Source organism: Amia ocellicauda, chromosome 17 (assembly GCF_036373705.1).
Source record: "Amia ocellicauda isolate fAmiCal2 chromosome 17, fAmiCal2.hap1, whole genome shotgun sequence".
In the NCBI taxonomy this organism is placed as follows: Eukaryota; Metazoa; Chordata; class Actinopteri; order Amiiformes; family Amiidae; genus Amia; species Amia ocellicauda.
In genome coordinates, this window is record NC_089866.1 from 687,933 (window position 1) to 715,829 (window position 27,897).

The 27,897-nt window shown below is 47.7% G+C and overlaps 2 protein-coding genes across 2 annotated transcripts; one reads left to right on the plus strand and one right to left on the minus strand.

Moving 5' to 3' along the window:
* Window positions 1-182: 182 nt before the first annotated feature.
* Window positions 183-5,574, minus strand: acsm3 (acyl-CoA synthetase medium chain family member 3). Its single transcript, XM_066690208.1, has 14 exons — window positions 5,252-5,574; window positions 4,694-4,921; window positions 4,165-4,375; window positions 3,725-3,932; window positions 3,393-3,536; window positions 2,964-3,120; window positions 2,614-2,693; window positions 2,324-2,447; window positions 1,906-1,986; window positions 1,526-1,627; window positions 1,284-1,411; window positions 848-947; window positions 596-715; window positions 183-401 (listed from the first exon to the last, which is right to left on the minus strand). Exons 1-14 carry the CDS (start codon window positions 5,252-5,254, stop codon window positions 315-317), a joined length of 1,773 nt encoding a protein of 590 aa, XP_066546305.1. The 5' UTR covers window positions 5,255-5,574; the 3' UTR covers window positions 183-314.
* On the plus strand, window positions 5,574-9,452 carry thumpd1 (THUMP domain containing 1). Its single transcript, XM_066690209.1, has 5 exons — window positions 5,574-5,705; window positions 6,290-6,479; window positions 6,825-6,999; window positions 7,643-7,891; window positions 7,986-9,452. Exons 2-5 carry the CDS (start codon window positions 6,291-6,293, stop codon window positions 8,312-8,314), a joined length of 942 nt encoding a protein of 313 aa, XP_066546306.1. The 5' UTR covers window positions 5,574-5,705; window position 6,290; the 3' UTR covers window positions 8,315-9,452.
* Window positions 9,453-27,897: the final 18,445 nt, after the last annotated feature.

The window sequence follows — 27,897 nt, forward strand, 5'->3', positions numbered from 1 at the left end:
GTGTGAATAAGAACATAAAGTTTACAAACGAGAGGTGGCCATTCGACCCATCGTGCTCGTTTGGTGTCCAACATGACCTCACATCAGTGCTCCTTCCTTCATTAGTGTGTGTGTGTGTGTGTGTATAATCATAGAGAAATATACAAAGAACAATTGCATTGAAAATGATGGCACAACTTGGCTACAACAAAGGCACTTCTTTATTTTCACACTCAGTATTTTCCTTCTCCTGGCCATGGTGTTGTGTCCATGTGCATGTGCGTGTGCGTGTGCTGCCTCAAGGCCTGTCCTCCAGACAAAGCTTCGGTTGTCTTCTACGCTCTTCCCCATTCCCGGTTCCTCAGCTCGATTCGTCTGATTTTGCCGCTGACGGTCTTTGGCAGCTGCTCTACAAACTCAATCTTACAGAAGGAAACGGGCGGAGGTTAATCAAGACGCAGCTCTGGAGGCGCTGAGAAAGCGTGACGCAGCGACTGTGTCGAGGACGGTGGCGTGATTGCAGCCCAGTCAGAGGACAGAACGCAGCTTCCCTTCATGACTGCTCTCCTGCTACAGACCACAGCACTGTGAGAGAAGCGTATCGTAGATGATTTACCTTGCGTGGGTATTTGTAAGGGGCTGTGAGTTGCTTCACGTGCGCCTGCAGTTCTGCCGCCAGTGCGGTGCGGTCGTGGGATTGATATGCCGGAGTCAGAGCGACAAAGGCCTTCACGACCTGAGAGACAAGCCAGACACCCATCATTTACTCAACACACAGGCTGCTGGTATCTCCACAATCCCATCACAGACGTGCACAGCATGAGCTGACCTCCACAGACGTATGCTTTTATAACCCTCAGTGCCGTACCTCTCCTCTCACGGGGTCGGGGCTGCTGACCACGGCCGACTCCGCCACGGCTGCGTGTTCGATCAGCGCGTTCTCCACTTCAAACGGGCCGATGCGGTACCTGCAACACACGAGCCGAGGTCGAGCGTGGCTAATGGGTTTAAACCAGGGGTCTTATACCTGAAGAAAAACACCTTGGCATGGAAACTGCAAGACTGCATGTGGAGATGGAGATAGATATTTCTCTCTTATTAATCCTGTTCATGTTTTTTTCTATTTATGTTTCTGAAGAGGCTTTGGTTCTGCTCTGTTGATTGGTGTGTCTTCAGCCATTTCTCTACAGCAGCAAACAACCGCAAACCACTTTCTCACTGAAATCAGCTCAAAATGAGTTCAGATGCCACACTTTAGGTGAAGTTCACCTGATTGGGTATTTTTTAATCGGTCACGTGATTACCCTGCTGATAAAATGACATCGTCTGCCCTTCCCACAAACCAGAGGTATCCCTCCTCGTCCATCACGGCTCGGTCTCCAGTCAGGTAAAAGTCCCCTGTGAAGCACTGCGCCGTGCGCTCGGGGGCGTCCTGGGGAGGAGTTGAGAACAGGAAGAGTGACTCAGTACTGTGTCACGCATTTTGGGGAAAAACAAATGGGTCAAATATTTTGCAAAATTTAAAAATACAGAAGCTGTGGCCTACTGTGTATCCGGAGAACAGAGCGAACGGCTTGTGGGGTTTGACCCGGATGGCGATGTTCCCTTCGGTGCCCCGTGGCAGCACACTGCCCGCCTCATCGACCACCTGCACCAGCACAGACAGACACAGGTGCACTGTAGCGAGAGTGAGGGGGGTTTACGGTGCTGGTAGACGTTGTGGAGATGCTGAACGTTTTCTAAATTGTAACCTTATTACAGTTTATGGGATTAAAGGTGACGGTTCTAGATCTGTGACCGCAGCTGTTTCCTGGGGCAGGAGGCTCTCCACACATTGACGACATTAGTCTGCGCTCAGATGTCCCTGGAACTCGTTTCTTCGCCAGGGAAGCCGCTCCCACTGCACCTGCACTAGGTAACATTTACCTGAACGTCGTAGGCTGGGGATGGCTTCCCAAAGGAGCCAGGCTTGATCTTCATGCCTTTAAAAGTGCCGGCGATCAGCACCTGCAGCAGAGACACGGCTCAGTGTTAGTCCACAGGCTGCCGAGCCCCATCTGTCTTACTCCTCCTGACGTCCTGTGTCACTTTGACCCTGGTGAAGCTGGTACGCTGTTCAGGGAGGCCTCTGAGTTCGTCCAGCACAGACCTGACCTTGTGTCTCCACGACCACAACTGGTGGCAAATGTACGTCAGTTTATTATAAAAAGACGTACAACAAATTAATTAGGTTAAATTAGCCAAACTGTTTGTGTATCAGATTAATCGAGAGCTTCCCCAGAAGGCCGGGGGAGGAAGCCCCACTCCACAGCCAGCGCCATCTCCTTGCTTTTGGAAAACGAACCGTCTCTGTCTGGCCGTATCCCTCATAGATGTCCAGTCCGGTCTGGCCCTTCCACTGCTCCATCACCTCAGGGTTGATGGGCTCCCCGGCGCACAGGCAGTGCTGGAGGCTCTGGAAGCGATGCCTGGGACAGGGGTGGCACAAACCAGGTGTGGTTCATACCGAGAGACTGAGTCCCCTGCTTTATTCATAAACAATATCTAACCTGTTCAAATCTAAAAAGCTGTTCCGCTACTTGCTGAGTACTGTAACTGAGCGAAGCATTAGTCATGCAAATCGTTTGTGTTCACCTTGAGAGGTCTTCTTGCACCAGAAGCCTGTACGCAGTGGGAGCAGTGCAGAAGGTGGAAATCGGGTATTGGGATAAAGTCTAAGAAGGGGAAATAAAAGTGATAAAGTAACGGTGTTATTACATAAATAGGTGTTGTTGTTTTTAATATGCTTGCTCACAAGAAATGACACTGTACCTACAGTACAGACCCACTAAGGACCCAAGGAACCCCCGAAGGATGTGCCATTGAACTCCTCTGATATATGTTGAGCAGACATTTACAAACAAACATTGACCAGTGATACTTGTTCAGAAGGCACCAGTTCTTGCATTCAGGCGGCAGGAACATGTTTCCAGTGTGGTGGTCACCTGCAGCACGGTCTGGGGGTTGAAGCGGGGCATGTGGTGCACGAACACGCAGGCGCCCTGGATCCAGGGGGAGAAGACACTGCTCCAGGCGGACTTGGCCCAGCCAGTGTCGGAGGTGTTCCACAGCACGTCCTCTGGGGTGAGGTCCAGCCAGAACCTGCCCGGGCGTGAAGAGAAGAAGAGTTAAGGAGCTGTGTTGAAGCTGTTCCTTGATGGCGTCTCGATTGCTGTCTTCTGGTCACTGCTGGCTGTGTCAATGTCCCTTCAAGCCGTGCTCAGGGTCGCTGTGGAATCTGACTGGCAAGCTGAAATATAGTTTAAAACATAAAAGTAATAACCCAAAGACTGTATTAAACGATTCTCTGTTGATGCAGAAGAAAATCATCTGCATCATAGCCAAATATTTCCACTTCATAGTCACTACCTCACCTGCCGTTGACGGCAAGGCCGATCCCGAAGCTGCTGTGGCTGTGCTCGGTCATTTTTGGTGCGCCGGTGGTGCCACTGGTGAAGAATATAGTCATGGGATCATCGCTTCTAGTCTGAACGCAGACATGATCACCTGACACACTCCTTCAGGGCACAGAGATTATATCTGATCAGTTACAACAACAACAACAAGCACCGACAGAAACTCCCCAGGATGACTCCCCTGCCTTGCCCATCAGTAAGCTCCTGACTACAAGCTAATTGGTGATGGCTGTGAGCGATTTTATTTTAGCTGTGCTGATCTGATACAGAACCGGTTGGGGGTATTTTACTTCGACAGCTCCCTGAGGTTCACCCATCCTTCTCTCCTTCGGTCTGACACCAGCAGCTTGGCTCGGAGGAATGCACACTCCGTGGCCACGGTGTCCACCAGCGGGGCCAGGCTCTCGTCTGTGATGACGCACTTGGCCTTAGAGGCTCTCAGCCGGTGCAGGATGTCTTTGGCCGTCAGCTGAGAGGTGCCCGGTATCAGGACTGTACCTGAGAGAGACAGGGCAGCAGTGAGGGAACAGGGTGCCCATGCATGGGTTCAAACTTCTCAGGACAGGTGCGTTCCTGTGGGCCATGTGATCATACTTTGACACCACAAACAAATCAAAGTATCTGAATCTACATGGTCCAGGCAAGGAGGTCAATCGTCAAATGTATCCACTTCTCTGGCCCCAGATCCCATGCTTTCCAAACCACCGCCCCAGACCACTTCCAGCCCTACCTGTCCTCATACAGGCCACGTTCACCAGCCACCACTCTGGGACTCTGGGCAGGATCAGGAGGGCCCGGTCTCCCTGCTGCAGGTCGCACGCACCCAACAGCACGTTGGCGGTTCTTCTCGAATGGAACCCCAGCTCCTCAAAGCTCCACTTGATCTCCTCTCCCGCATCGTTCACCCACCACAGGGCGGGGGTCTGCACTTTGGCTCCACTCTGGGACGGGAGGAAACGGTTCGATCAGGTTGTGTAACGCACAGACACGCACACCTGAGCCCTCGGCTGCCCTTAGCACTTCTCATTATAGACGTGTTTCTTTAGGCACAGATATTAATTATTATATATAGGCTTACCGAAAGACCAGGAGTTATCATCACAGGCTTTATTACAAACATGGCTTTCATATCATGTGATTGTCATGCTTAGCTCATGAAAACCCAACACAAGGTGCCAAATCACTGTTTCTTCAATTGCAACACTATATGACAGCTGTAACACTTCACTGTAATAAGATTGGCAATGAAAGTGCAGGACCTTCTCCTTCTCAGACCACTTGTCCAGGACATCCTTGGCGAAGTTGAAATGCGGGGGCACCTGCGGGTTATAGAGCTGCCTCAGGCTGTCATAGTCGGTGAAGTTTTTGGGGACGGCGGGCTGGTGACTGCGCAGCTGACTGCAGCTCCTCCCGAGGGCTGCAGCTGTGCGACGTCTGCGCAGGGCCAGCGTCATCAGCGTGCGCGCAGGAGACGCGTACAGGGCGCCCTGCAATGAGACGCGCAGTGATGTGGAGACTGTCCGCAGAATGCAAACTGCCAATGCACAATACATATTGCTGTCCATATATGAACTAGCCCGTATATAGTTCAGTGTATGAACAACATATTCCATTCTAGTAGATGTCCAATACATATTTAACGTCACTGTCTCTTGTGTTTAGCAGTTCACTAGTCACGGCTTCTGGAGTTAACAGCTAAACTATTAATAATCACCTTCCCTGTTTCGGGATTAAATTGTTAGCGTTTGTGTAAGTGCTTCTATGATTAAATTATCTGTATTTTCTATCTTTCTTACTTTCAATCCCCGTTCACTTACCATCGCACGGTAACTGGACTCTCAAGAGAAATGCTGCAGTGTATTAATGCACCTTGAGGGATGCACACGGCTAACTCAGTTATGTAAATGTTATGTAACTCAGACGGTAAATAATCAGCAAGAACCCAAGTCAAGCAGAACTAACCCTAATTGATGCTTGCAAGACTAACGTTTCACGTCTCCTTCACTTAAAGTCACAACACCGTGTTTTAATTCTACTTGCTCTGAACGTTTAGCATGCGTCTGGGTCATTGCTGTTATTAATGCTAAAATTAGGATAAAGGCCAATAACATGGCGCTGTGGTGGGACAGGAGGGGGCGGCGTGGAGGCGTGAGAGTCAGTGTCGCGGCCAAGTGACGTCAGAGACGCGACGTGCGCAGAAGCGTCGCCACAGGTCGGGGCGCTCACGCACATGTCCGCTGCTTGTGTCTGAATCTGTCCGTGCGCAGCCCGGTGAGTGTTGTCTTCATGTGCAGGCGAAGCGGCTCCTCTGCGCGGCGAGAGGGCTCAGGTGTAGCGCTGAGTAATGAGCCAGGAAGCACAGTGGCGGGGCTGTGTGCACGGAGTGCCATGTCAACACTTGTGTGTGTCTCCGTCCATGCACAATGCCGTGCAAAGTACAGATACCCTTGACACAGAAACGGGCGGGCATCGTGAGGCAGAGGTCCTGTCATAGGGATGCCCCCTGGGTTTAATGGCCCAGTATGGAGATGCTTTAGTCCGACAGGACTGAGAACCCAAGCCCTGCACCCAAGTTGGTCACTAGAACCAAAGTTGCACCCCGAGGTTTGTGCCCTGCAGGGACTGTTAGCTGCTTCAGTAAAAGCGTGTTCTTGCAGCTGGTCTTATTCGTGTTTCTTAAAACAGACGTGCAGCTCTTTCCCATGGTGATTTATTTTTGCCTGATCCTCTCAATCCAGACTTGCGCAGCAGTGTCTCCCGTGGGATTTGGCCCCGGGGATCCTCTGAGTTCACAGAGAGCCTCATCTTCTCTACCTACTCTCGTACTGACAGTGAAGCTGATTGTGTTGTTGCAGAATGGCCGAGCCCAAGAAGAGGAGCAAGAAGCAGTACAGCAGCTATGGCAAGAGGCACAAGGGCGCCCGGGAGCTGGAGGTGGGCATGCAGGGCATCCTGATCACCTGCAACATGAACGAGCGGAAGTGCACCTCTGAGGCCTACAGCCTGCTGAACGAGTACGCAGACCAGCTGTACGGACCGGAGAAGGTGAGGCGCGGCGGGCACAGCTGCACCACGGGGATGATAATGTAGCTCTCTGTTTAAGACACTGTGAATGTATTACTGGACCCCCTCCCTTCTCCCCTGAAACGATTGAAATTGAGGAAATGTCTGGCACTCACCCTCCTCACTCACTCTTTCTCTCTCTCACTCTCCTTACTTTTTCTTTCTCTCCTCCCTCTCCTCGCTCACTCACTCACTCTCTCTCCTCAACTCACTTGCTCTCCTCACTTTCATTCTTTCTTTTTCTCCCTTTCCTCACTCACTCTCTTTCTTCACTCTCACTCTCTCTCTCTCTCTCTCTCTCACTGTGTTGTCACTGCATGTCTCCAGTTCTCGGAGGAAGAGGAGGGCGGCAGTCATGCGGAGGAGGACGACGACGACCTGGAGGCCGCTCTGCAGAAGGAGGTCCAGCAGCTCCGCAGCTCCACCGCCAAGCGCCAGCGCCGCTTCCAAGCCCTGGAGAGCGGCGCCAACAACGTCATCTTCATCCAGACGCAACATCTTGGTGAGAGGATTGTCGTGTGTGCAGCTGTGCAGAGGCTCACCGTACGGCTGTCTTTTCAAGAAGAACATAAGACAATGTCCAGTCGAGAAGAGGCCATTCGCCCCATCGTGCTCGTTTGGTGTCCATTAATAACTAAGTGATCCAAGGATCCTATCCAGTCTGTTTGTGAATGTTCCAGATTTTGAAGAATTGAATCAAGTCCCCACGTAGTCTCCTCTGTTCCAGGGTGAAAATGTTCAGGTCCCTCAGTCTCTCAGTAGGACTTTCCCTTCAGACCTGGAATAAGTGTGGAGCCCAGAACTGTCCACAGTATCCAGATGAGCTCTAACTAGTGCATTGTACAGTCTGAACATCACTGCCCTTGTTCTCAATTCTACACTTTTGACAATATACCCTAGCATTGTGTTTGCCTTTTTTATTGCTTCCCCACATTGTTTGGATGGAGAAAGTGAGGAGTCCACGTAGACTCCTAGGTCTTTCTCATGCGTTCCTTCATCTAGTTCTGTTCCTCCCACAGTCTCAGTATAGTGGACATTTTTGTCACCTGCATGTAAGTACGGTGGCCTGTTAGCGGACAGGACGAGGGTGTTTGTGCGAGAGTGAGTGTGTGTGTCTCATGTCTGTGTGTCCCCTCCCGCCTCAGACCCTGACAAGCTGGTGCACCACATCCTGCAGGACCTCCATTCCACCAAGAAGAAGAAGTCGCGCGTCATGCTCAGGATGCTGCCCGTGAGCGGCACCTGCAGGGCCTTCCTGGAGGACATGGAGAAGTACCTGGCCGGCTTCCTGGAGCCCTGGTTCAAGAGCCCCAACCAGGGCACCTTCCAGATCGTCTTCAAGGCCCGGAACAGCTCCCACGCCAAGAGGGACGATGTCATCAAGGTCCTGGCAGGTGGGAGCGCGGGGCGTCAGGGCTGTGCCTGCAATCAGAGGAGCTCGGCGGTGTTGTTCCCAGTTATAAAGCGTTTCTTTCCTTTTGTTTCCAGCGCTGGTAGGGAAATTGAATCCGAAGAACAAGGTGGATCTGACCAACCCGGAGTACACCGTCATCATCGAGGTGATCAAGAGCGTGTGCTGCGTCAGCGTGGTGCGGGACTACATGCTCTTCAGGAAGTTCAACCTGCAGGAGGTGGTCAAAGACGAGCACGAGAGGGAGGCCAGGTCGACGGCAGACAACGGCCAGGAGACGTCCCAGAGAAGAGGAGGGGACGCAAGGGCCGCGGAGGATGGCGGGGTGAAGGGGCCGGAGGCGGAGGAGGGAGGGAAGGAAGCCGTGCCGCAGGAGGAGAGCGCGGCGGCCACGGGGACGGAGTGAGGGATGCCACGCCGAGGGAGGTTTTAAATGTGTGAGCGTGTGAAGCGTCCCCCGCAAGACGAGGACAGGGCTGTGTCGATGAACCTGCAGATTTAGGATGTTTTGTATTGTATGTCAACTTTGACCTGATTTAAAATGCTGTATAGTAGAATTTTATTTTTCCCCCCCTTTCCTGAAATGTCTTCAAAGTCTTTCTAGACGACTTGCATCATCATATTCTTCCTCCACTTGGTTGTCGCCGTTATTAACCAGTTGGTTTTATTACCCAGAGAGCATTGCAGGTGTGTGGAAGTGTGCAGCATAACAAACCGCACACCATCAAAATAAAAATGGTTTGGAATAATTATACTTTTTTAATTCAACTACTTTTCAGCTGTAAATATGAAGTCACTCCAGTCTGTAAAAGACACTTCTTTGTGTCACTAGAGAGCCGGATGCATTTGTCTTGAAGGAACAGCAGATTGTGTCCAGATCTCTGCAGGTGTTTGTTAATAGTGATGAGGGTTTAATTTATTGAATTTGAATAGGGGAGACACTAAATATTTTTAAACCATCAGTTTAGTGTCTGATTGTCGATGCTCTTTATTTTGTTTTAAGTAACAGGATTTTATTATAGTGATTATGTTGGCAACAAAGTCCTTTACCCGCTTACGGTGAAAATTCAGATCTTCACATTCTCCCCAGACTGTAGTCCTGACAGTGGACACCTCTCTGTGTGCAGGACAGGCCAGGACTGGACAATTGACCCCCGGGACAGGACGGCTCCTTTCTCACGTGATGCTGTTGCTCACACTGCTGTGAAAATCTCTGTGGATCATGTAGTTTGATTTAGTAAGAGCAACAAAATTACAGAAAGCAATAAGGCGTCTCAGAAATGTTGGTCTTTTTTTTTAAAGCTCCAGGGTTTCAAAGCTGGTTTATGGATTTTGTTTGTTATTATATGTTTTCAAATGAAATGGAGTTTGTTTTTGTTCTGACAGTGTCGTAATGTTTGTTTTTCACTTGGATGGAAATATCTGCTTCACTAATGGCCATTGATTTACCTGTGGATGTAAATTCATTTTAGAGAAAAACACTTGAAAGAATGTCATTACCCCCCACACCTTCTGTACTGAGTAAACTATTTGGTTAAAACGGATTCATTGGCTGTTTCATTTTTTAAATCTCATATATATACAGTGAGGGAAAAAAGTATTTGATCTCCTGCTGATTTTGTACGTTTGCCCACTGACAAAGAAATTATCAGTCTATAATTTTAATGGTAGGTGTATTTTAACAGTGAGAGACAGAATAACAAAAAAATCCAGAAAAACGCATTTCAAAAAAGTTATACATTGATTTGCATGTTAATGAGGGAAATAAGTATTTGATCCCCTATCAATCAGCAAGATTTCTGGCTCCCAGGTGTCTTTTATACAGGTAACGAGCTGAGACTCTCTTAAAGGGAGTGCTCCTAATCTCAGCTCGTTACCTGTATAAAAGACACCTGTCCACAGAAGCAATCAATCAATCAGATTCCAAACTCTCCACCATGGCCAAGACCAAAGAGCTGTCCAAGGATGTCAGGGACAAGATTGTAGACCTACACAGGGCTGGAATGGGCTACAAGACCATCGCCAAGCAGCTTGACAACAGTTGGTGCGATTATTCACAAATGGATGAAACACAAAATAACTGTCAGTCTCCCTCGCTCTGGGGCTCCATGCAAGATCTCACCTCATGGAGTTTCAATGATCATGAGAACGGTGAGGAATCAGCCCAGAACTACACGGGAGGATCTTGTTAATGATCTCAAGGCAGCTGGGACCATAGTCACCAAGAAAACAATTGGTAACACACTACGCCGTGAAGGACTGAAATCCTGCAGCGCCCGTAAGGCCCCCCTGCAGCGCCCGCAAGGTCCCCCTGCTCAAGAAAGCACATGTACAGGCCCGTCTGAAGTTTGCCAATGAACATCTGAATGATTCAGAGGAGAACTGGGTGAAAGTGTTGTGGTCAGATGAGACCAAAATCGAGCTCTTTGGCATCAACTCAACTCGCCGTGTTTGGAGGAGGAGGAATGACCCCAAGAACACCATCCCCACCGTCAAACATGGAGGTGGAAACATTATGCTTTGGGGGTGTTTTTCTGCTAAGGGGACAGGACAACTGCACCGCATCAAAGGGACGATGGACGGGGCCATGTACCGTCAAATCTTGGGTGAGAACCTCCTTCCCTCAGCCAGGGCATTGAAAATGGGTCGTGGATGGGTATTCCAGCATGACAATGACCCAAAACACACAGCCAAGGCAACAAAGGAGTGGCTCAAGAAGAAGCACATTAAGGTCCTGGAGTGGCCTAGCCAGTCTCCAGCCCTCAATCCCATAGAAAATCTGTGGAGGGAGCTGAAGGTTTGAGTTGCCAAACGTCAGCCTCGAAACCTTAATGACTTGGAGAGGATCTGCAAAGAGGAGTGGGACAAGATCCCTCCTGAGATGTGTGCAAACCTGGTGGCCAACTACAAGAAACTTCTGACCTCTGTAATTGCCAACAAGGGTTTTGCCACCAAGTACTAAGTCGAAGGGGTCAAGTACTTATTTCCCTCATTAACATGCAAATCAATGTATAACTTTTTTGAAATGCGTTTTTCTGGATTTTGTTGTTATTCTGTCTCTCACTGTTAAAATACACCTACCATTAAAATTATAGACTGATCATTTCTTTGTCAGTGGGCAAACGCACAAAATCAGCAGGGGATCAAATACTTTTAACCCTCACTGTATGTACACTCACCTAAAGGATTATTAGGAACACCATACTAATACTGTGTTTGACCCCCTTTCGCCTTCAGAACTGCCTTAATTCTACGTGGCATTGATTCAACAAGGTGCTGAAAGCATTCTTTAGAAATGTTGGCCCATATTGATAGGATAGCATCTTGCAGTTGATGGAGATTTGTGGGATGCACATCCAGGGCACAAAGCTCCCGTTCCACCACATCCCAAAGATGCTCTATTGGGTTGAGATGTGACTGTGGGGGCCAGTTTAGTACAGTGAACTCATTGTCATGTTCAAGAAACCAATTTGAAATGATTCGACCTTTGTGACATGGTGCATTATCCTGCTGGAAGTAGCCATCAGAGGATGGGTACATGGTGGTCATAAAGGGATGGACATGGTCAGAAACAATGCTCAGGTAGGCCGTGGCATTTAAACGATGCCCAATTGGCACTAAGGGGCCTAAAGTGTGCCAAGAAAACATCCCCCACACCATTACACCACCACCACCAGCCTGCACAGTGGTAACAAGGCATGATGGATCCGTGTTCTCATTCTGTTTACGCCAAATTCTGACTCTACCATCTGAATGTCTCAACAGAAATCGAGACTCATCAGACCAGGCAACATTTTTCCAGTCTTCAGCTGTCCAATTTTGGTGAGCTTGTGCAAATTGTAGCCTCTTTTTCCTATTTGTAGTGGAGATGAGTGGTACCCGGTGGGGCCTTCTGCTGTTGTAGCCCATCCGCCTCAAGGTTGTACGTGTTGTGGCTTCACAAATGCTTTGCTGCATACCTCGGTTGTAACGAGTGGTTATTTCAGTCAAAGTTGCTCTTCTATCAGCTTGAATCAGTCGGCCCATTCTCCTCTGACCTCTAGCATCAACAAGGCATTTTCGCCCACAGGACTGCCGCATACTGGATGTTTTTCCCTTTTCACACCATTCTTTGTAAATCCTAGAAATGGTTGTGCGTGAAAATCCCAGTAACAGAGCAGATTGTGAAATACTCAGACCGGCCCGTCTGGCACCAACAACCATGCCATGCTCAAAATTGCTTAAATCACCTTTCTTTCCCATTCAGACATTCAGTTTGGAGTTCAGGAGATTGTCTTGACCAGGACCACACCCCTAAATGCATTGAAGCAACTGCCATGTGATTGGTTGGTTAGATAATTGCATTAATGATAAATTGAACAGGTGTTCCTAATAATCCTTTAGGTGAGTGTATATATATTCCAGATGTGTGTACAGTGTCTCAGATGGGAGGTTGTTAAGAGGAATTCTTTACGGACACATACAGGGACTACCATGGGCAGGGGGCTGAGCTTATATGTTTGATTTTGTGGAATGAAGGAGTGAGGAATAAGACGATACATTTTAAACCAGGGGTCTCCAGCACTGGCCCTGAGAGCCCCAATCCGCTTGATCTTACACATCACCCTAAATAAATACTGGGAGCACTGGAGACTTATCAATCAGTGAAGCAGCTCAACCAGGGAGCTCTGCCCACAGGAGGCTGCAGGTGAGAAGAGAATTGCTCCAGTAGTTTCTAAAGGACTGCATTGACCACCCGCTTCACTGATCACAATACAATACTTCCAGCTGTTTATAAGTTGGTGATACGAGGGTGACCTCTAAAACCTGCTGGACAGGGGCTCTCAGCACCAGGGACAGACACCCCTGTTTTAAACTGTGTTTTGAGAAGATGGTCGAAGCACCCAGCACACAACACCTAGCACACAACCCCCCAGCACACAACCCCCTACCACACAACCCCCTACCACACAACGCCTAGCACACAACCCCCCAGTACTCAACACCTAGCACACAACCCCCCAGCACACAACGCCTAGCACACAACCCCCCAGTACACAACACCTAGCACACAACCCCCCAGCACACAACCCCCTACCACACAACGCCTAGCACACAACCCCCCAGCACACAACACCTAGCACACAACCCCCAGCACACAACACCTAGCACACAGCAGCAGCAGTACACAACCCCCGGCACACAACACCTAGCACACAACCCCCAGCACACAACACCTAGCACACAGCAGCAGCAGTACACAACCCCCGGCACACAACACCTAGCACACAACCCCCAGCACACAACACCTAGCACACAGCAGCAGCAGTACACAACCCCCGGCACACAACACCTAGCACACAGCAGCAGCAGCACACACCAGGCACACACCAGGCTGCTCAACGGCGGCTCGGAGCTGCTTGTGCGCAGGTGGCGTTCAAAGTGTGGCCGGTGCTGTAATGAGCGCTTTGCACACTAGAGGGCGCTGCTGCCCGCGGTGCTGTTGTCCTTCCTTTGTTAAGCCTGGAGCAGACCGGGCGACGTGCTGCTCTGTAACCGGCTCTTGCGTGTGAAAGCCCGGCTTCATTGCACAGCTGGACAGACAGCTGCTGATCTGCGCAAAATGGATCCGTCCCCTCCCGCGCCATTCATTCATATTCAACTAAAGAGCGGAAAACGCAAAGTGCCCGGTGGGGGTGAGGGGGCATGAAGGCGAGTCTGCAGTAACGGACTCTGCTTTGTGTTCAGGATGGGCGCCTTCCGCCCCTGCGGGTTTCAGAAAGGGTCTGTCCGCGGAGACGCGGCTCTGGTCCGTGTAGCGCAGGTTTCCGCAGCTCTGCGCGACGCGAACGGGGCAGGAATGACGTGACTTGCGCATTAGACGACGCCGTGACGATTACATAGTTAAAATGTAACATATTCCATCACAGTGCTTTCATATGACGTCGGCGTGCATTAATTAGTACAATGCATTTTTATTCGCAATGTGTATTTCATTATCTTTAAACATTCATATATATATAAATTAAAATAATTGTACAGTTACAAGATTATTTCCTGCAGTGTTGCCTGCAATCCTGTCTCAGAGGATGTCATTGTTTTAGGAAGCGTCTCTGGGGAAGGAGGCTTAGCCTCGGCTCGGACTCGCACTGACTGAGCTGCTCTCTGAGCGGGGGGCACTCTGCACAACATACAGGGGTTATAAGACTTACCAAGGCGCTATAAAAGATACACTGTAGAGCGGTTTAACATCATTACACAGCATTATAACAATTACTCTTGAGTAGAAAGGTCCTGTCCTGCCCGACTGGCCGTCACCGTGGACCCTGCTGGTCAGAGGGGACTGGATCGAGCTTCTCCCGCAAAACCCAGTTGTTGTATTTCTCACTGTGCTGTGTTTTTCATTAGTTCAATAAGAATCATATTATTTTTATACGTCATTTATAGAGTACGATTATTTTTATAACCCATCTCCACCCTTTGATTCTGGAGGGTTGTTTAGAATAGTTTTTTGGTATAGTTTTTGAACTGCATAGTTGAGAAACAGTGGGTTTCTTAAAAAAACACAAACAAAGAAACAATTACACAAAACCCCTCAGTCACCTGCTGGAGTTCTGGGGCAAAGTTTCGGCCCAAACGCACAGTGCAATTACCGCCGATCTCGCTAGAGGTACAGTCATTCCCCGTGAATGATTTCAAAGGCCCGTAATGCTTTCATTATCACTGATTGCTCCCTTGTAACTGATTGAAGTGATACATAGTTGCATATTGTTTTCCTCTGATAAATTACACATAATTGCTTTTTTATCTGAAAAGAGGGGAAGCTGTTTGGTGTTCCGCCTCACACACTGAAAAGAGCGTTTGTTAATGTTTGCTCAGTTGCTGTGACTGACGGGATACTGGGTACGGAGGACTGGGGGATCTTTTGGAGCTGCAGTGTGGCGCTCACAACGGACAGGGAGCCAGCACTGACAGATCACTGCCGGCTCAGACACCTCGATTAAAGACACCGGCTCTGGAGAAAGATTTGTGAAAGCCGAGCATGTCTGTGTTTGTGTTTGTGTGTGTGTCTGTTATGTACGAGCAAATGAGTGGAAACATAGTCTGCAGGGCCCTTGGACATCCCAGGCCTCTGCTGCCTCTTCACTGTCCCTTCGCTGCAGACAGCTGCTGGAGACCCTCATGGTCTTAAAAACAAGGAAGTCTACTGAAAAGAAAGGGAGTGAAGTGAGTCGCTCCTGCGCGCTCACGTGTCACGGGAACAAACACGCACATCTGCTTCCAAGCATTCGCACATTTTATGGATTTGAAGGGCACTGCATCAGACCAGCCAAACCTTACGCCTGGAGCAAAATGATCTCCATTAATTTTCTTGGAGGGATGTCAAGCCAATAGGCGTAGCTCTAAATCTCAGTAATGAACATACATGCAGGGACTGTCGTTGACACGCTTTGTTTGGCTGTGTCTTGGCATTAAATAAAGTACACTGAATAGAGCTGAACCAGACAGAACGTGTTGTGATTAAACTGTCTTGCTACGAGCATTTTATCATCAGTGGTAAATCAGTGTATAGAGGTAATAAAAATAGACTGGAAACAGAAATATTAGTGCTCATGCTGCTGAGCTAATGATGATAATAATAATTACAGAAACTACCTTTAACTGGACTGATGACTAATGACACTGAACCGCACATATGGGTTACCAATAACCTGTTTGTGTTTTTAATTAGCGTGTCCATAAAGTTGTTCTTAATTGGATGAAAGCGATCATTATCAATCGAGTTGGGTCTGGACACTGATTGCTCGATCCTGGGCTGTAATCTGCTCAGGCATCGACTCACCTGCTCGGGAGATGAGAGCAGAGCGGCTCTCCTGTCAGGGAGAGCAAATGGCTTCTGCTAATTAGACAGAGTCTGTTCGGATCTGAGACAGAGACTGTTCTCCTCCACAGCTATTCTTTTAGAAACTTGAAGAGACTTGAAGTCCTATATTTCACGTTTGAGCTCAGAGAAGAAACAAATGGCTGTTTTATATCTTAGCACTTTAATAAAAATAGTGAATTAATAAACCAGAGAGTACAATAATATTACTGATAACTTCAGTATCTGTATACGAACTGTGTGCTTCTAGTCACGTGTGTGTGTCTGTATATAGACCAGACTCCCAATCGCTGCTCGTGGCCAATGGGAGCACCGGCCCATTTGTAACAGCTGTGTGAGGAGAGAAACCACTGGAAACCTGTGCCAGAAGACCTTATATAGCATATATAAGCAGCACATAAATGCCCCCCTGCCCCCACATGAACAGGCTGTTACTCCTGCCAGCTGTGAAACTTCGTACAGTTTTATGCTGATATTTTCCGCCACGCGATTGAGCCGCAGTGTTCGCGAGGCTGCAGGACGCCTCCCCTCGCTCTCATTAACAGGCGAGCCATGTCTCTCCAGCTCTGGCTGCCGAGGGTCTGCGTTTCCGCTGTCTGTCTCTCCGCGGTGCGCCTCCCCGCCCGCCTCCCCGCCCGTCTCCCTCTCTGCCCTCATTAGGCCTAATTACTGGGGTAGAAACCCATTCCAGCCGCTCTGTCCATCATTAGGCGGTGGTGCTGGTTCGACTTAATCAGGAATTAGAATGAACGCATTATAAATGCCCGCAGTGTGACATTTAGTGGACACAATGAGATTCTCTTAGAATCGGCTGAAAAGGGAGGGAGACGTGATTGCATTTTGAGCAGCGCCTTCATTCGGCTTCCTTCATTAAAAAGAGCGCACTGCTCAAAGGTCACCGCTACACAAAACTTTGCCTGACTTGCAGAGAACACGCAGCGTGTGTGTGTGTGTGTATGGAAGAACAAAATGCTTTTGCATGCAGGAAACGGCGGCCGTCCCCTGCTTCGACAAGAGAGAAGTTCGGTGTCTAATGAGCCGGAGTCTCATCCCAGCAACATAAGAGGAATTCTGGGCCCCAACTTGAGCCCGGGCTGATGGGGTCGAGGGCAGAGGCAGGGGCAGCAGGGCAGAGCGTTTTGACCAGGTCGTCTCCTCTAGTGGCAGCAGGGTTATACTCCTCATTGCAGCATTCAGTCATGTTCTCCGTACCCGGGCCCTGAGAGAACAGGGCCCCACCGTCACCCTGGCACTCCGACGCCACGGTCGCAAGCGGTTTCCCTCACACTGTCATTGGGCCCAAATGATCTGCAAGCAATATGCAATATGGTCTCACACCCCCGTGTCCCATGACCCCCGAGACGTTCCTGTGGAGGTGCACCTGACCGAGCTGTCTGTGTGGCACCTCGTCGTTGGCCGTACTCCCGGAGGGGCTGCGAATTCAAGGCTGTTGTGGTTTGGTCACACGTCTGTAGCGTTTTCCAGCTGTGAAGTGGCAGGTGTTGTTGGACTGTGTTTTTCGGGGACTCGATGAAGGTTTGTAGCACCAACAACAACTGTTTAGGTGTGGGTGTGTGTGACTGAGTGTGTGAGCAGAAATAAAGCACCTTTTCATTTTCAGAATGAAGGCTCTCTCTCTGATGTCTCCAGACTCATGTTTTCATGAGAAAGAATCTGGCGTCTCCTTCCACAGTAAGCATGTCTGTTGGGTCAGCGCTTTTGTGACATTTTTAAGGATTTCAACAGTATGCTCTGTGACACAGCACTACTTCTTTACACACAACTGTGATTCAAGCCAGCCAGTATCGACCTGATTACTAATCCATGTATACACACACATACAATGCGTGCCATAGCAAAGACTTGACCTGACTGAGCTCTGGCGTGGTCTTACATTTTCAGAGTCAATTGCTCTTCTCACGTCGCCCGCAGTTACATTCAGCTCTTTCACTGACGCTCCGAGTGCACCGCACTACATCAGTTCATCTGTGTGAGTGTGAGTGTGTGTCCTTTCACGCACACAGGGCTGTCTCACATGCTGAACTTCACAACACAACCGCTGGCTGCTTCAGAGAGTATTAACTAGCTCTGCTCAACTTGAGGACACACTGTCTTCATGCCGCCACGTTAAAATGAGTTGAAATGTGATTCGGCGCTGCTTGTATAATTAAACGTCCCACGTGTGCATCCCAATGAAAGTATAGATTAGTCTTGAAAGCCATGGGTGTAGCGAGGAAGTCATTGTGGTTTGGTAAATTCAGTACAATTATCCAAATTATATGATTGCCAAGTATTAAAAAAAATACTTACTTTTTAACTTTGTCTAAGGAATTACAGTCGGCCGAGGGCTGTGCGCCACAAACGGCACGAAATGACAGATTCACAGTTTACACCCAATATGCAATTGTAGAGGACATGCTAAACCAAGGTTTGCAGACGAGTTTAATTAAGTATTTGCAAATAGACATTATTTACCGTTTTTAACAGAATCCACCAACTGACCGTGGGTTTGATGGCGTTGATTATATATACATATACACCAGTCGAGGTCATGGCAACACCGTGCTCTCTCACCGGACTCGATACATGAGTAATAGTTCCAGTAAATCAAGATTAGTGATTCACAGGATTACTACTCAACATCAACATCAATAACTATTATTCACTTAAGCCACTTACACTGGGCTGGATGTTTTAATATACGTGCGCATTAAGATTGTCAAGTTTCCTTTCTCATTTGACAGCCTCTCTCTCTCGCTCGCTCTCTCTCTCTCGCTCTCTCTCTCTCTCTCTCTCTCTCTCTCTCTCTCTCTCTCTCTCTCGCTCCATTAAGCACCGTTGAAATGTCAGGCTGACAGCAGGAGCTGGAAAGGTTACCGCCGCGTTATCAATGCTGATTAATTGTGCATTAATTGATGAGGGATTTACATCACTCAGCAGTCTGCCGCGGCCTGCCTCCTCCGAGCGCACAGCGCCCCGGCGTTGCAGTTGCCGTTCCTGATGTTCTCCTTCCCAGCCGAAGTCCTGCAGAAGTGGCACCAGAGGTTTTTCTTTTTAATTACCCTTTCAGACCTATTTAATGCCGAATACAGATAATTATCCGCGCTCCCTGTGGCTCGTGGGCATCCAACCAGTCAGCTCTGCCTGTCAGGCATTGTGGGGAGTAATACTCGTGTTAAAGGTCACCAGCATTAGAAACAATGATACAAGCGCCACCGGTACACACCCCCCCGTGATGAGACCTGCATTCATTATAAAAATTCCAAACCATCTGATTGACCTTTGTGCTGCAGAGAGACCTTTTCCACACCCTTCGGTCTTAAATTTGTCATTTCCCTCTCTCTCTCTCTGTCTCTCTCTCTCTCTCTCTCTCTCCTATCTTTGTCAAATCCTGATTTAGTAAAATATCTGCTGGAAATGTCATTGCTGTAATTCTGACAATAGCTTTAACAATATGTCACCCTGAGTCTATATTCTAAGAAAATGAAAATCCAAGAGTAATAAACAAAATAACTTGTGAATAATAAATAAGAAAATCTAAATATCAACCTAGGCCCATAACAGAAAAGTATTTGTTTGTACAGGTAAGTATATTTGTTGTTTGTTGCAACACGAATTCAAGATCATATTTATATTTGTTTTTTATTTGACTTAAATCCCTCTTTGAAAATGTTGGCAACATGTTAAAATATATTGAAAATAATCTCCAGGTTTATTTAAAAATACAAATAAACAGCACAATCAATAACACTGTTGAATAGCAGCAGTGGAGTCTAAATACATATTGATTTGGAAGTTGTTTGGAAACCATTTATTTGTGTGTGTGTGTCAGTGAGTTAAGGTGAGTGTGTGATTGGAACATATCTAATTGATTTATTTGGGTGATTGATTGGTCCTGACAGCCTGGCACTGTTAATTAGCTTTGTGTGTGTGTGTGTGTGTGTTGAAATTCCTTGACAGGACATTATTGTATTTCAAAAAGGTATATTTCCAGCAAATTGCAGCACTAATAAATGTTACACCGAGAGAGTATTGTGGACCTGTTCTTCAGGTGGAAGAGACACAGCCAGCCCAGTTATAGTCACACTGCCTCAGTTGAGTCAGTTATTAGCAATTTGTCTTTATTAATGAATTACCTCTCTTCCCAGGTAGTTGTCTTTTGAGGAACTCATGTTGTAGAGACACCATCACACAGGTGAGAATCGCTGCCCTGCTTAGCCGCTCTGAGCCCCTGAGGGGTGGACGGGTTGTTTCTGTACAGACGTTTCTCTGAAATGTGTTTTGCTGGCGTGTGAGGGGGTGGCTCTGCCCGTGAGATGCGTGGGAGGTTTTGGTAAAGAGGCTCACGAGGAACTCACAATTTATTACCACATGCTTTTAAACTTTACGACAGCGCTTCACCTTCACCTTAAGGCTCAAGAGAAGATTAGAACGGTATATAAACAAATCTCTCTCTCTCTCTCTCTCTCTCTCTCTCTCTCTCTCTCTCTCTCTCTCTCTCTCTGTATATATGTATTACATTCTGCCAGTTCCTGTGTAATTAAAACCCTGTTCTTGTGTTGCCATCTCTCTGGCGTGCACACCTAACTATATTTCAGACCTGAAAGTGGCACCAATGGAGCAGCGTTTAACTCTGACCGAGTCTCAGGTGGCGGCAGGAAACGCCCGAATCCCCTGAACAGAAGAGAAAGAGGGAGAGAGACAGAAAGTGTGGAGCTAGGGGAAAGGGGAGAAAAGACAAGAACTGAGGGAGCTGGTTTGTTTAAGATCTGTATATACATCCACGCACAACACACACACACTCACACACTTCCAGACACACACACAGACACAGACACACACACACACACACACACTCTCTCACTCACAGACAATGGCACAGACACACACGCACACGCCCACACAGACAATTGTAGACACACACATTTATTTTCTCTGTGTTGAAGTAAATGTACTTTGCATTCATTTAAAGAAAAATACAATCTTAATGAATGCCCCACTGTGTATTGGTTTATAAAGTGACTTTATAATGAGGAATGTTTATCAGCATTTTGCAGCTCTTCATTTTTTATTTATAACAATCCATGCAGCTCAGCAGGGGCTCCCTGGGCAGCTATTGATTTTCCTGTTTATTTGTCAGTCTCTCTGGACCCCCAGCTTGTCGACAGTCTGAGAAAATCAAATGATACTGTTTTGATTAGACTGGTAAGGATTAAAAATCTGGGCTGAGGATTTTTTGAGAACATTGCAGATATATGTGTGTGTGTGACTGTGTGTGTGTGTATGTGACTGTGTGTGTGTGTGTGAATGTGTGTGTGTGACTGTGTGTGTGTGTGTGTGTGTGTGTATGTGACTGTGTGTGTGTGTGTGTGTGTGTGTGTGTGTGTGTGAATGTGTGTGTGTGTGTGACTGTGTGCGTGTGTATGTGACTGTGTGTGTGTGTGTGTGTATGTGACTGTGTGTGTGTGTGTGTGTGTGTGTGTGTGTGTGAATGTGTGTGTGTGACTGTGTGCGTGTGTGTGTATGTGACTGTGTGTGTGTGTGACTGTGTGCGTGTGTGTGTGTGTATGTGACTGTGTGTGTGTGTGTGTGTGTGTATGTGACTGTGTGTGTGACTGTGTGTGTGTGTGTGTGTGAATGTGACTGTGTGTGTGTGTGTGTGAATGTGTGTGTGTGTGTGTGTGAATGTGTGTGTGTATGTGACTGTGTGTGTGTGTGTGTGTGTGTGTGTGACTGTGTGTGTGTGTGTGACTGTGTGTGTGTGTGTGTGTGTATGTGACTGTGTGTGTGTGTGAATGTGTGTGTGTGTATGTGACTGTGTGACTGTGTGTGTGTGTGTGAATGTGTGTGTGTGACTGTGTGCGTGTGTGTGACTGTGTGTGTGTGTGTGTGACTGTGTGTGTGTGTGTGTGTGTGTGTGAATGTGTGTGTGTGTGTGTGTGTGTGTATGTGACTGTGTGTGTGTGTATGTGACTGTGTGTGTGTGTGAATGTGTGTGTGTGTGTGTATGTGACTGTGTGTGTGACTGTGTGTGTGTGTGTGTGTGTGTGTGTATGTATGTGACTGTGTGTGTGTGTGTGTGTGTGTGACTGTGTGTGTGTGTGTGTGTATGTGACTGTGTGTGTGTGTGACTGTGTGTGTGTGTGTGTGTGTGTGTGACTGTGTGTGTGTGTGTGTGTGTGTGTGTGACTGTGTGCGTGTGTGTGTGTGTGTGTGTGTGTGTGTATGTGACTGTGTGTGTGTGTGACTGTGTGTGTGTGTGTGTGTGTGTGTGTGTGTGAATGTGTGTGTGTGACTGTGTGTGTGTGTGTGTATGTGACTGTGTGTGTGTGTGTGTTTTCCTTTATTGCTCTTCTGAAAATCAAACCACCTAAATGGTAAATACTTTGCATATGATACAAATTCAGCCACAGCCCCACTAAACAATGCAACATCTTCATTGAAAATTTGCCAACACAATCACTTGTGCTGTTTACAGTTCTCCTACTGACTCAAACATAATAGATATGTATTGTTTTGGGAGATTAAAGGGTGTTTCATGTCATTCTGCAGAAAAATTACTTGCTTTTGAATTTTAGCTGTTGCTTAATAATGCAGATTTGCACTAATTTTATTTAACCTGTAGCACAAAAGATGTGAGTTGATAATGTTAGAGCTCTGGAAATCTGTGAGTATTTTACTCAGTGGACCCATCTGAAGAGAAAGGCTATAGTAACACTCCTTGTTTAAAAAGATGGCTCTGCTTATGCTTTCTTTAAATGTATGCAAGTGTTGTTGGAGTGTTTAATTGCAGGATGTGCAGGCGTGTCGATGACTCCGGGACACGTGTGAGCAGCGCAGTACGCTCAGTGTTTAGGGCACCGATGTAGCTCACCCTCAGCAATGGCCGCCCTGTCACTGCGGCTGCCCGTCTCCCCCGCTGATTCCCAAGATGCCGAGGCGTCTCGCACCGCTGCCTGCAGGGTTCACCGAGGCACTGCTCTGTGTGTGCAGCTTCTGCTCCCCGCTCTGCTGTGCATTTCAATCGCAACACCGTTTTCATAGTCAATAATAATACTAATAATAACAACAAGCTGCCTCTTATTTTAAGTTTCTCCAAAAGCACAATCTTTGAATACCTTTCTCGCAGGTCTTTGTCTTCGGGGGGTTCAGATGCAGATGCCACAGTTCCCCCACCACAGCATCTTTAACTCCCAATATCCTACAGGTCTGACACACACCCGTCTGCATTCGTATTTACAGTTTTTTGTGTTTGCTTACACACTTGGTGCGGAATTTGTCTCATTGTGTCTTAACTCTACACACAAGCCAAATAAGACACAACACTTGGAGATAAACATCTCACTTCTATGTCAATATGAAACTCTGCAATCAAAACCTAACAATCCCTTTTCAATCTCTACTGATGTACTTTATACAAAACACTGCTGTCTTTAGTACTTTGTATACCTTTTTAATTTTCTCATACAGGCTTCTGTGAAAGATTGTTCCAGTACATCTACTCACATTTCAATGAACACAAGAATAGAAAGGCTTCAGAAAAAAATATATACAGCTTAATTGTTTGCCATTGCAGATTTTTACAACAACAAAGACACACAAAGAAAAGTAGAATTACAGTACAGTAATCAATACAATATGTTACTGTAAACTCACGGAAACAAAAATAATTACAGTACAATTACAGTGCAATGCTAAACAAAAAATAGTCCTGTAAGGGATTGTAAGGGATGGGGTGGATGGTTTATGGATCCTGCCTTCTGTTAGGGTCTGGCCACATCACCTCATCCACATCACAAGCAATGTCATCCCTGGCTAGGCAAAGGGGAAAATATCGCCTTGTGTGCCGTATCCAACCCTGGACCTCATCTCAGTGTCTCGCATGCCTCTTCCATCGCTTCAGAAGAGGCAGGCGGGCATGTGGTTGGCGGTCACACACTTTCCAACGCCAAGCCGAAAATAATTCCTCGATCAGATTGAGAAATGGGGAGTAAGGGGCAAGTATACAACTGTGAAGTTATTGTGGTTGGTGAACCAGTCCCTGACCAGAGCAGCCCGGTGGAAACTAACATTATCCCAGATGACCACAAACCTGGGCTGCTCTGGTCTGTCCTGTACAGCCGCATTATGTAGTCCATCCAGAAATGTGATTGTGTGCAGTATTGCAGAAAATGCATACACTGTACTGTGAATATGGTGTAACTCAAAACACAGGACTACAATGTCTACATTTTCACACAAGAATGGGGGTGCGGGTGGGGCGTGGGTTGGGTCAGACACATTCAGTCAAAACTACAAGCTACAGGCAAGGCAGGTGCCCCCACAGACAATCCCCCCCCCACCCCCAGAATGGAGGCACTTGCCTAGGTCACATACTGCCTTGTCCGAATGTATCCATGCAGTGCCAATAGGACACAATCTGCTGCCATTGCTGTATCACAGTATAGTACAGTGACACTGACTTGCACACAGTCATAGCGAGGGTCTTTGACTCTAATGCTGTTCCTCTCAATGCAACCCTGTACAGCTGCGTCATTGTAGGTCGGTGTTGACGCAAGATGCGGCAGAGTGTGGACATACTGACACGGCTGATATTATACAATGTTGTGTGATCTGCGATGGGTTGCTCTTGTAGTTGATGTAGGCAGATGGTGTTGTTTGCTAACACTAGACTGACAATGGCCAGTTCCTGTTCATGGGTGAGACATTGCCTTCCACCCTCAGGAGGTCATCTGGCACTTCTGTAGAAAATGCAAGAATATGATGTCATTGGTTAGGCTCTTTTTATCACACTGTACTGTCATACTGTACACAGTAACATCAAAACTGTATACATGCACTTCACAAAACTAGACTAATGTTTTTGTTCACTGAGGAGCATAGACTTGATATTTTAGGACTACATAGTATTGTACTGTGACGCAGAATGATGTGCAACAATGACACAGGTACAGTCTAGTGTAGAAAGTGGAAGACACATCTGTTCTCCAGTCTAAATGTTTGTATTATGGATGCTACCGTGTAGTGACTCAGGTAGGGCTGGACTCTCTGCCCAGCCTACCTCATCGTCAGGCCATGATTTATGACATGGTCCACCAAAGTGGCCCTAATGTAGTCGAAAATATGTCTCTGTCTATTGCCTGGTCCCCTTCTTTGTTCTTGTCCTTGTCCTCCTCCTACTCCTCTTCCTCTACCTCTACCTCTCACTGCCTCCATGTTTGCAAAGTTCTCACAAAGGAGGTAAGCTGACCTGAGGTCTATTTGGATCGCTTAGTTACCAATAGACACCAAACGAGCACGATGGGGCGAATGGCCTCATCTCGATTGGACACTGTGTTATGTTCTTATGTTCTTATTATTCCCTGTTAATGTCCTTATGAACCACGTTTTGTAGCCATGGTTGTTGCCGTTCTGCTCTATGGGCCTGTTGGATGCACCGGAGCGTCTTAGGCCGCAAAACCCATCTGTACTTGGCCCGGGTTGGTGCTGATGGGGGGGAGGATGGTCCTGTGGGTTTCCCTCACCTGAGACACAGACGCAGCTCCCCCATCTTTGCAAACAGACACAGCGCTTGTTCCTTACCTGTGTAAACGAGGCGATTCGTGGACAGCGTTTATCATTTTCACAGCCACGTATTGGCGTATCATAAATGGGGTGAATGTGTCGTAGACAGGAAAAACAAAGAGGCCTTTGAGAGAGTCCCCAGCCTGTGCTTGACTGCTCTCCAGGACATTTGTGATGGGGCCTATCTCCACTAGATCAACCCTGATTGAAAACCCTGTTTTTATCAGAGTGGGTTCTGTCTGTTTGGCTGTCATTGATTGAAGACGATGGGGGTAAATTCCTGCATTGTTAATTACGATGGGGATCAGAACGGGCCCACTGTCTCTCTCCAGCAACACACACTATCTCTCCAAACTATTCTTCACATATATGATCTTCATTTTCTTTTATATTTAATGTCTGTGGCCGTGTTGTGAGTTAAGGTCGGCTGAGTCATTATTTTGTCCGGGATGAAAGATATGTGAACTTTCACTGCCTCCTTCTCCTCCAGAATCACTGAAACAAATAGCAGCCCTGGGCACTTTTATTTCATATGAGATCCTTGAGGTTGATTCAAAGGACTGCGGAAAAAAAAGAGAGAAACTCATTACCAATGGGAATGAGCTTGTGTTGAAAAGCACAGATGTTATGTATAAAACCTTGACCTTCTCCTCTCTAATCATCGCACTTCTCGACGAGCTGGAGCTTCCTGCTGCACCTCACATCTCCGCAAGTCGACACACAGCGGCGTGGTGTCTCGCTTTCACAGCGGGTCAAAGCTTCTTTTTCATTTTTTAAATACTCTACTAAAACATTTCAAAAGAACAGCAAAAAACTTCACGAAGAAAAAACTCTCTCTGCGAACGGCTGTGGACCAGATCTTTTACAGCTGTGTTTGAAGGAGCCCCTGTCTTATAAAGAGCGAAAGAGCCCCCCCAGGGACAGCCCCGCCTACAGCTGGGGGACACTAACCACATGGGGGATTGCGTTATTATTATTTGGCTGAGTAGAAAGAGTGCAGTCTAACCCCCCCGACCCCACTCATATAAAAGATGGAGAGTCATTAATCTTGTTTATCGCTCTGGCATTATTTTGAGAGCTGACATCCAGGAAGTGGCCAGACCTGACCTTGTATTCATTTCTGGAGACCAGACTGGGGATGCTCCTGCTCCAGGCTGTGGCATTGGAGTAATTTATGCCCATAGTAATAGTTATAATAATAATAATAATAATGAATAAACATCAGGTTGTGGCCATTTGGATTGCCTTCACGGCGCTCAGTGCCGATGAACCTCGGGGTGGCGCGGTTCCAGAGTTGGTCCAGACTTCCTCTCTCGTGGCACAACCCCAGCCCAGAGACCTGCCCGGGCAGCCAGAGAGCACAGCACGGCCTCGCACCTCTCGCCAAGAAGCCCTGTAGCTCACAACTGCATTCCCAGGCAGAAATAAATACATACACAAATAAATAAATAAAATTAGTCCTTGCTCGTAGGTTAACAAATCAATCGGCAGTTTTGGAAATGGTTCCTGGACCGGGTGAAGTGGCTGTGCGGTTTGCGAAGCAGATGTTTTATTTTTCTGAGGGCTGCTGCGTGTCACGTCGGTGTTAAGCGCTTCCACAAAGAGGCGCGGCCGCCCAGGCCCTGCCTCCGGTTTGCACAGCACGGGGTCCCCTCGGCAGTGGTGCCAGAGGGAGAAAGGAAGAAGGGTGTCAGTGAGTTTCAAGACTCTCTGTCCCCAGCCCACGCAGGGAGAGGAGCTCGCAATGTGCTCTGTGTGTTTTACTGTGCAAGCACCAATCTTCCCCTTCGTTTGATCCCGAGACTTTGACAACATTGAAAATACAAAAGACAGTTTGGTAAGGCCGCATCGGCAGCTGTAAAACTGGCAAGAGCAGCTTTATTGTGAACTGTGCAGAGCTTTCTGTTTACTACACAAAAATGTTTTTTCCTGGGTCAGCTACATGTTGTGATGTTTGAGAAGCGATAATACGGTTGTGTTGCAGCTAGGAAAGCAACCAACTCGGCCTCACTCTTCCTCTCAGCCCTTCTGCATCGTCGGCAGGCTTGGTGCTGAATTCCTTCCCTTTTTTTTGTATTCCTTCCCTCTGTCAATCCCCTGCTTTGCCTCCTTCACTCCCTTCTGGAATAAATGATTTACCAGAACGACTACTTTCTTTTTCAAAGTGCCGCCGATCCCCTCGCCCATGTTCCCTAATTAAACCGGCAGACGCGAGAGGGATGAGCGCAGACCCGACACCGACGCTAACATGCCCCTGGCAAGCTGAGCATTATTGAGATGGTTTTACACTGCTTGAAAGATTTTGTCATCAGGCAGCTTTATGAAGCAGCCGCGCTTTGTCTCGGCGAGAGACGTGCCTCCCCTCCACACACACACCCCACCCCCTCCTGCACCGCACGGTGAGCTCCTTCCCGACGCTCTCTGTGTTCCTGTGCCGAGTGGTGCAGACTGCATAACGCTCTCTCTCACATCCCCCTCAGCAAGAGAGGCAGTGATGCTCAGGACAAACCCAGTAAGCAATCTGAGGCAGAGAGCAGAAGCAAACCTGAGAAGCGCCACAGACC

Excerpts from the sequence above, each read along its gene's own strand:
- acsm3 (XM_066690208.1), bottom strand. Across the intron at positions 2,694-2,963 it reads ACCCCCAGACCGTGCTGCAG|ACTTTATCCCAATACCCGAT; the intron begins GTGACCACCACA and ends TCCCCTTCTTAG. Across the intron at positions 1,628-1,905 it reads CCCCAGCCTACGACGTTCAG|GTGGTCGATGAGGCGGGCAG; the intron begins GTAAATGTTACC and ends GTGCTGGTGCAG.
- thumpd1 (XM_066690209.1), top strand. The coding sequence starts at position 6,291 with ATGGCCGAGCCCAAGAAGAGGAGCAAGAAGCAGTACAGCAGCTATGGC. Across the intron at positions 6,480-6,824 it reads AGCTGTACGGACCGGAGAAG|TTCTCGGAGGAAGAGGAGGG; the intron begins GTGAGGCGCGGC and ends GCATGTCTCCAG. Across the intron at positions 7,000-7,642 it reads CATCCAGACGCAACATCTTG|ACCCTGACAAGCTGGTGCAC; the intron begins GTGAGAGGATTG and ends CTCCCGCCTCAG.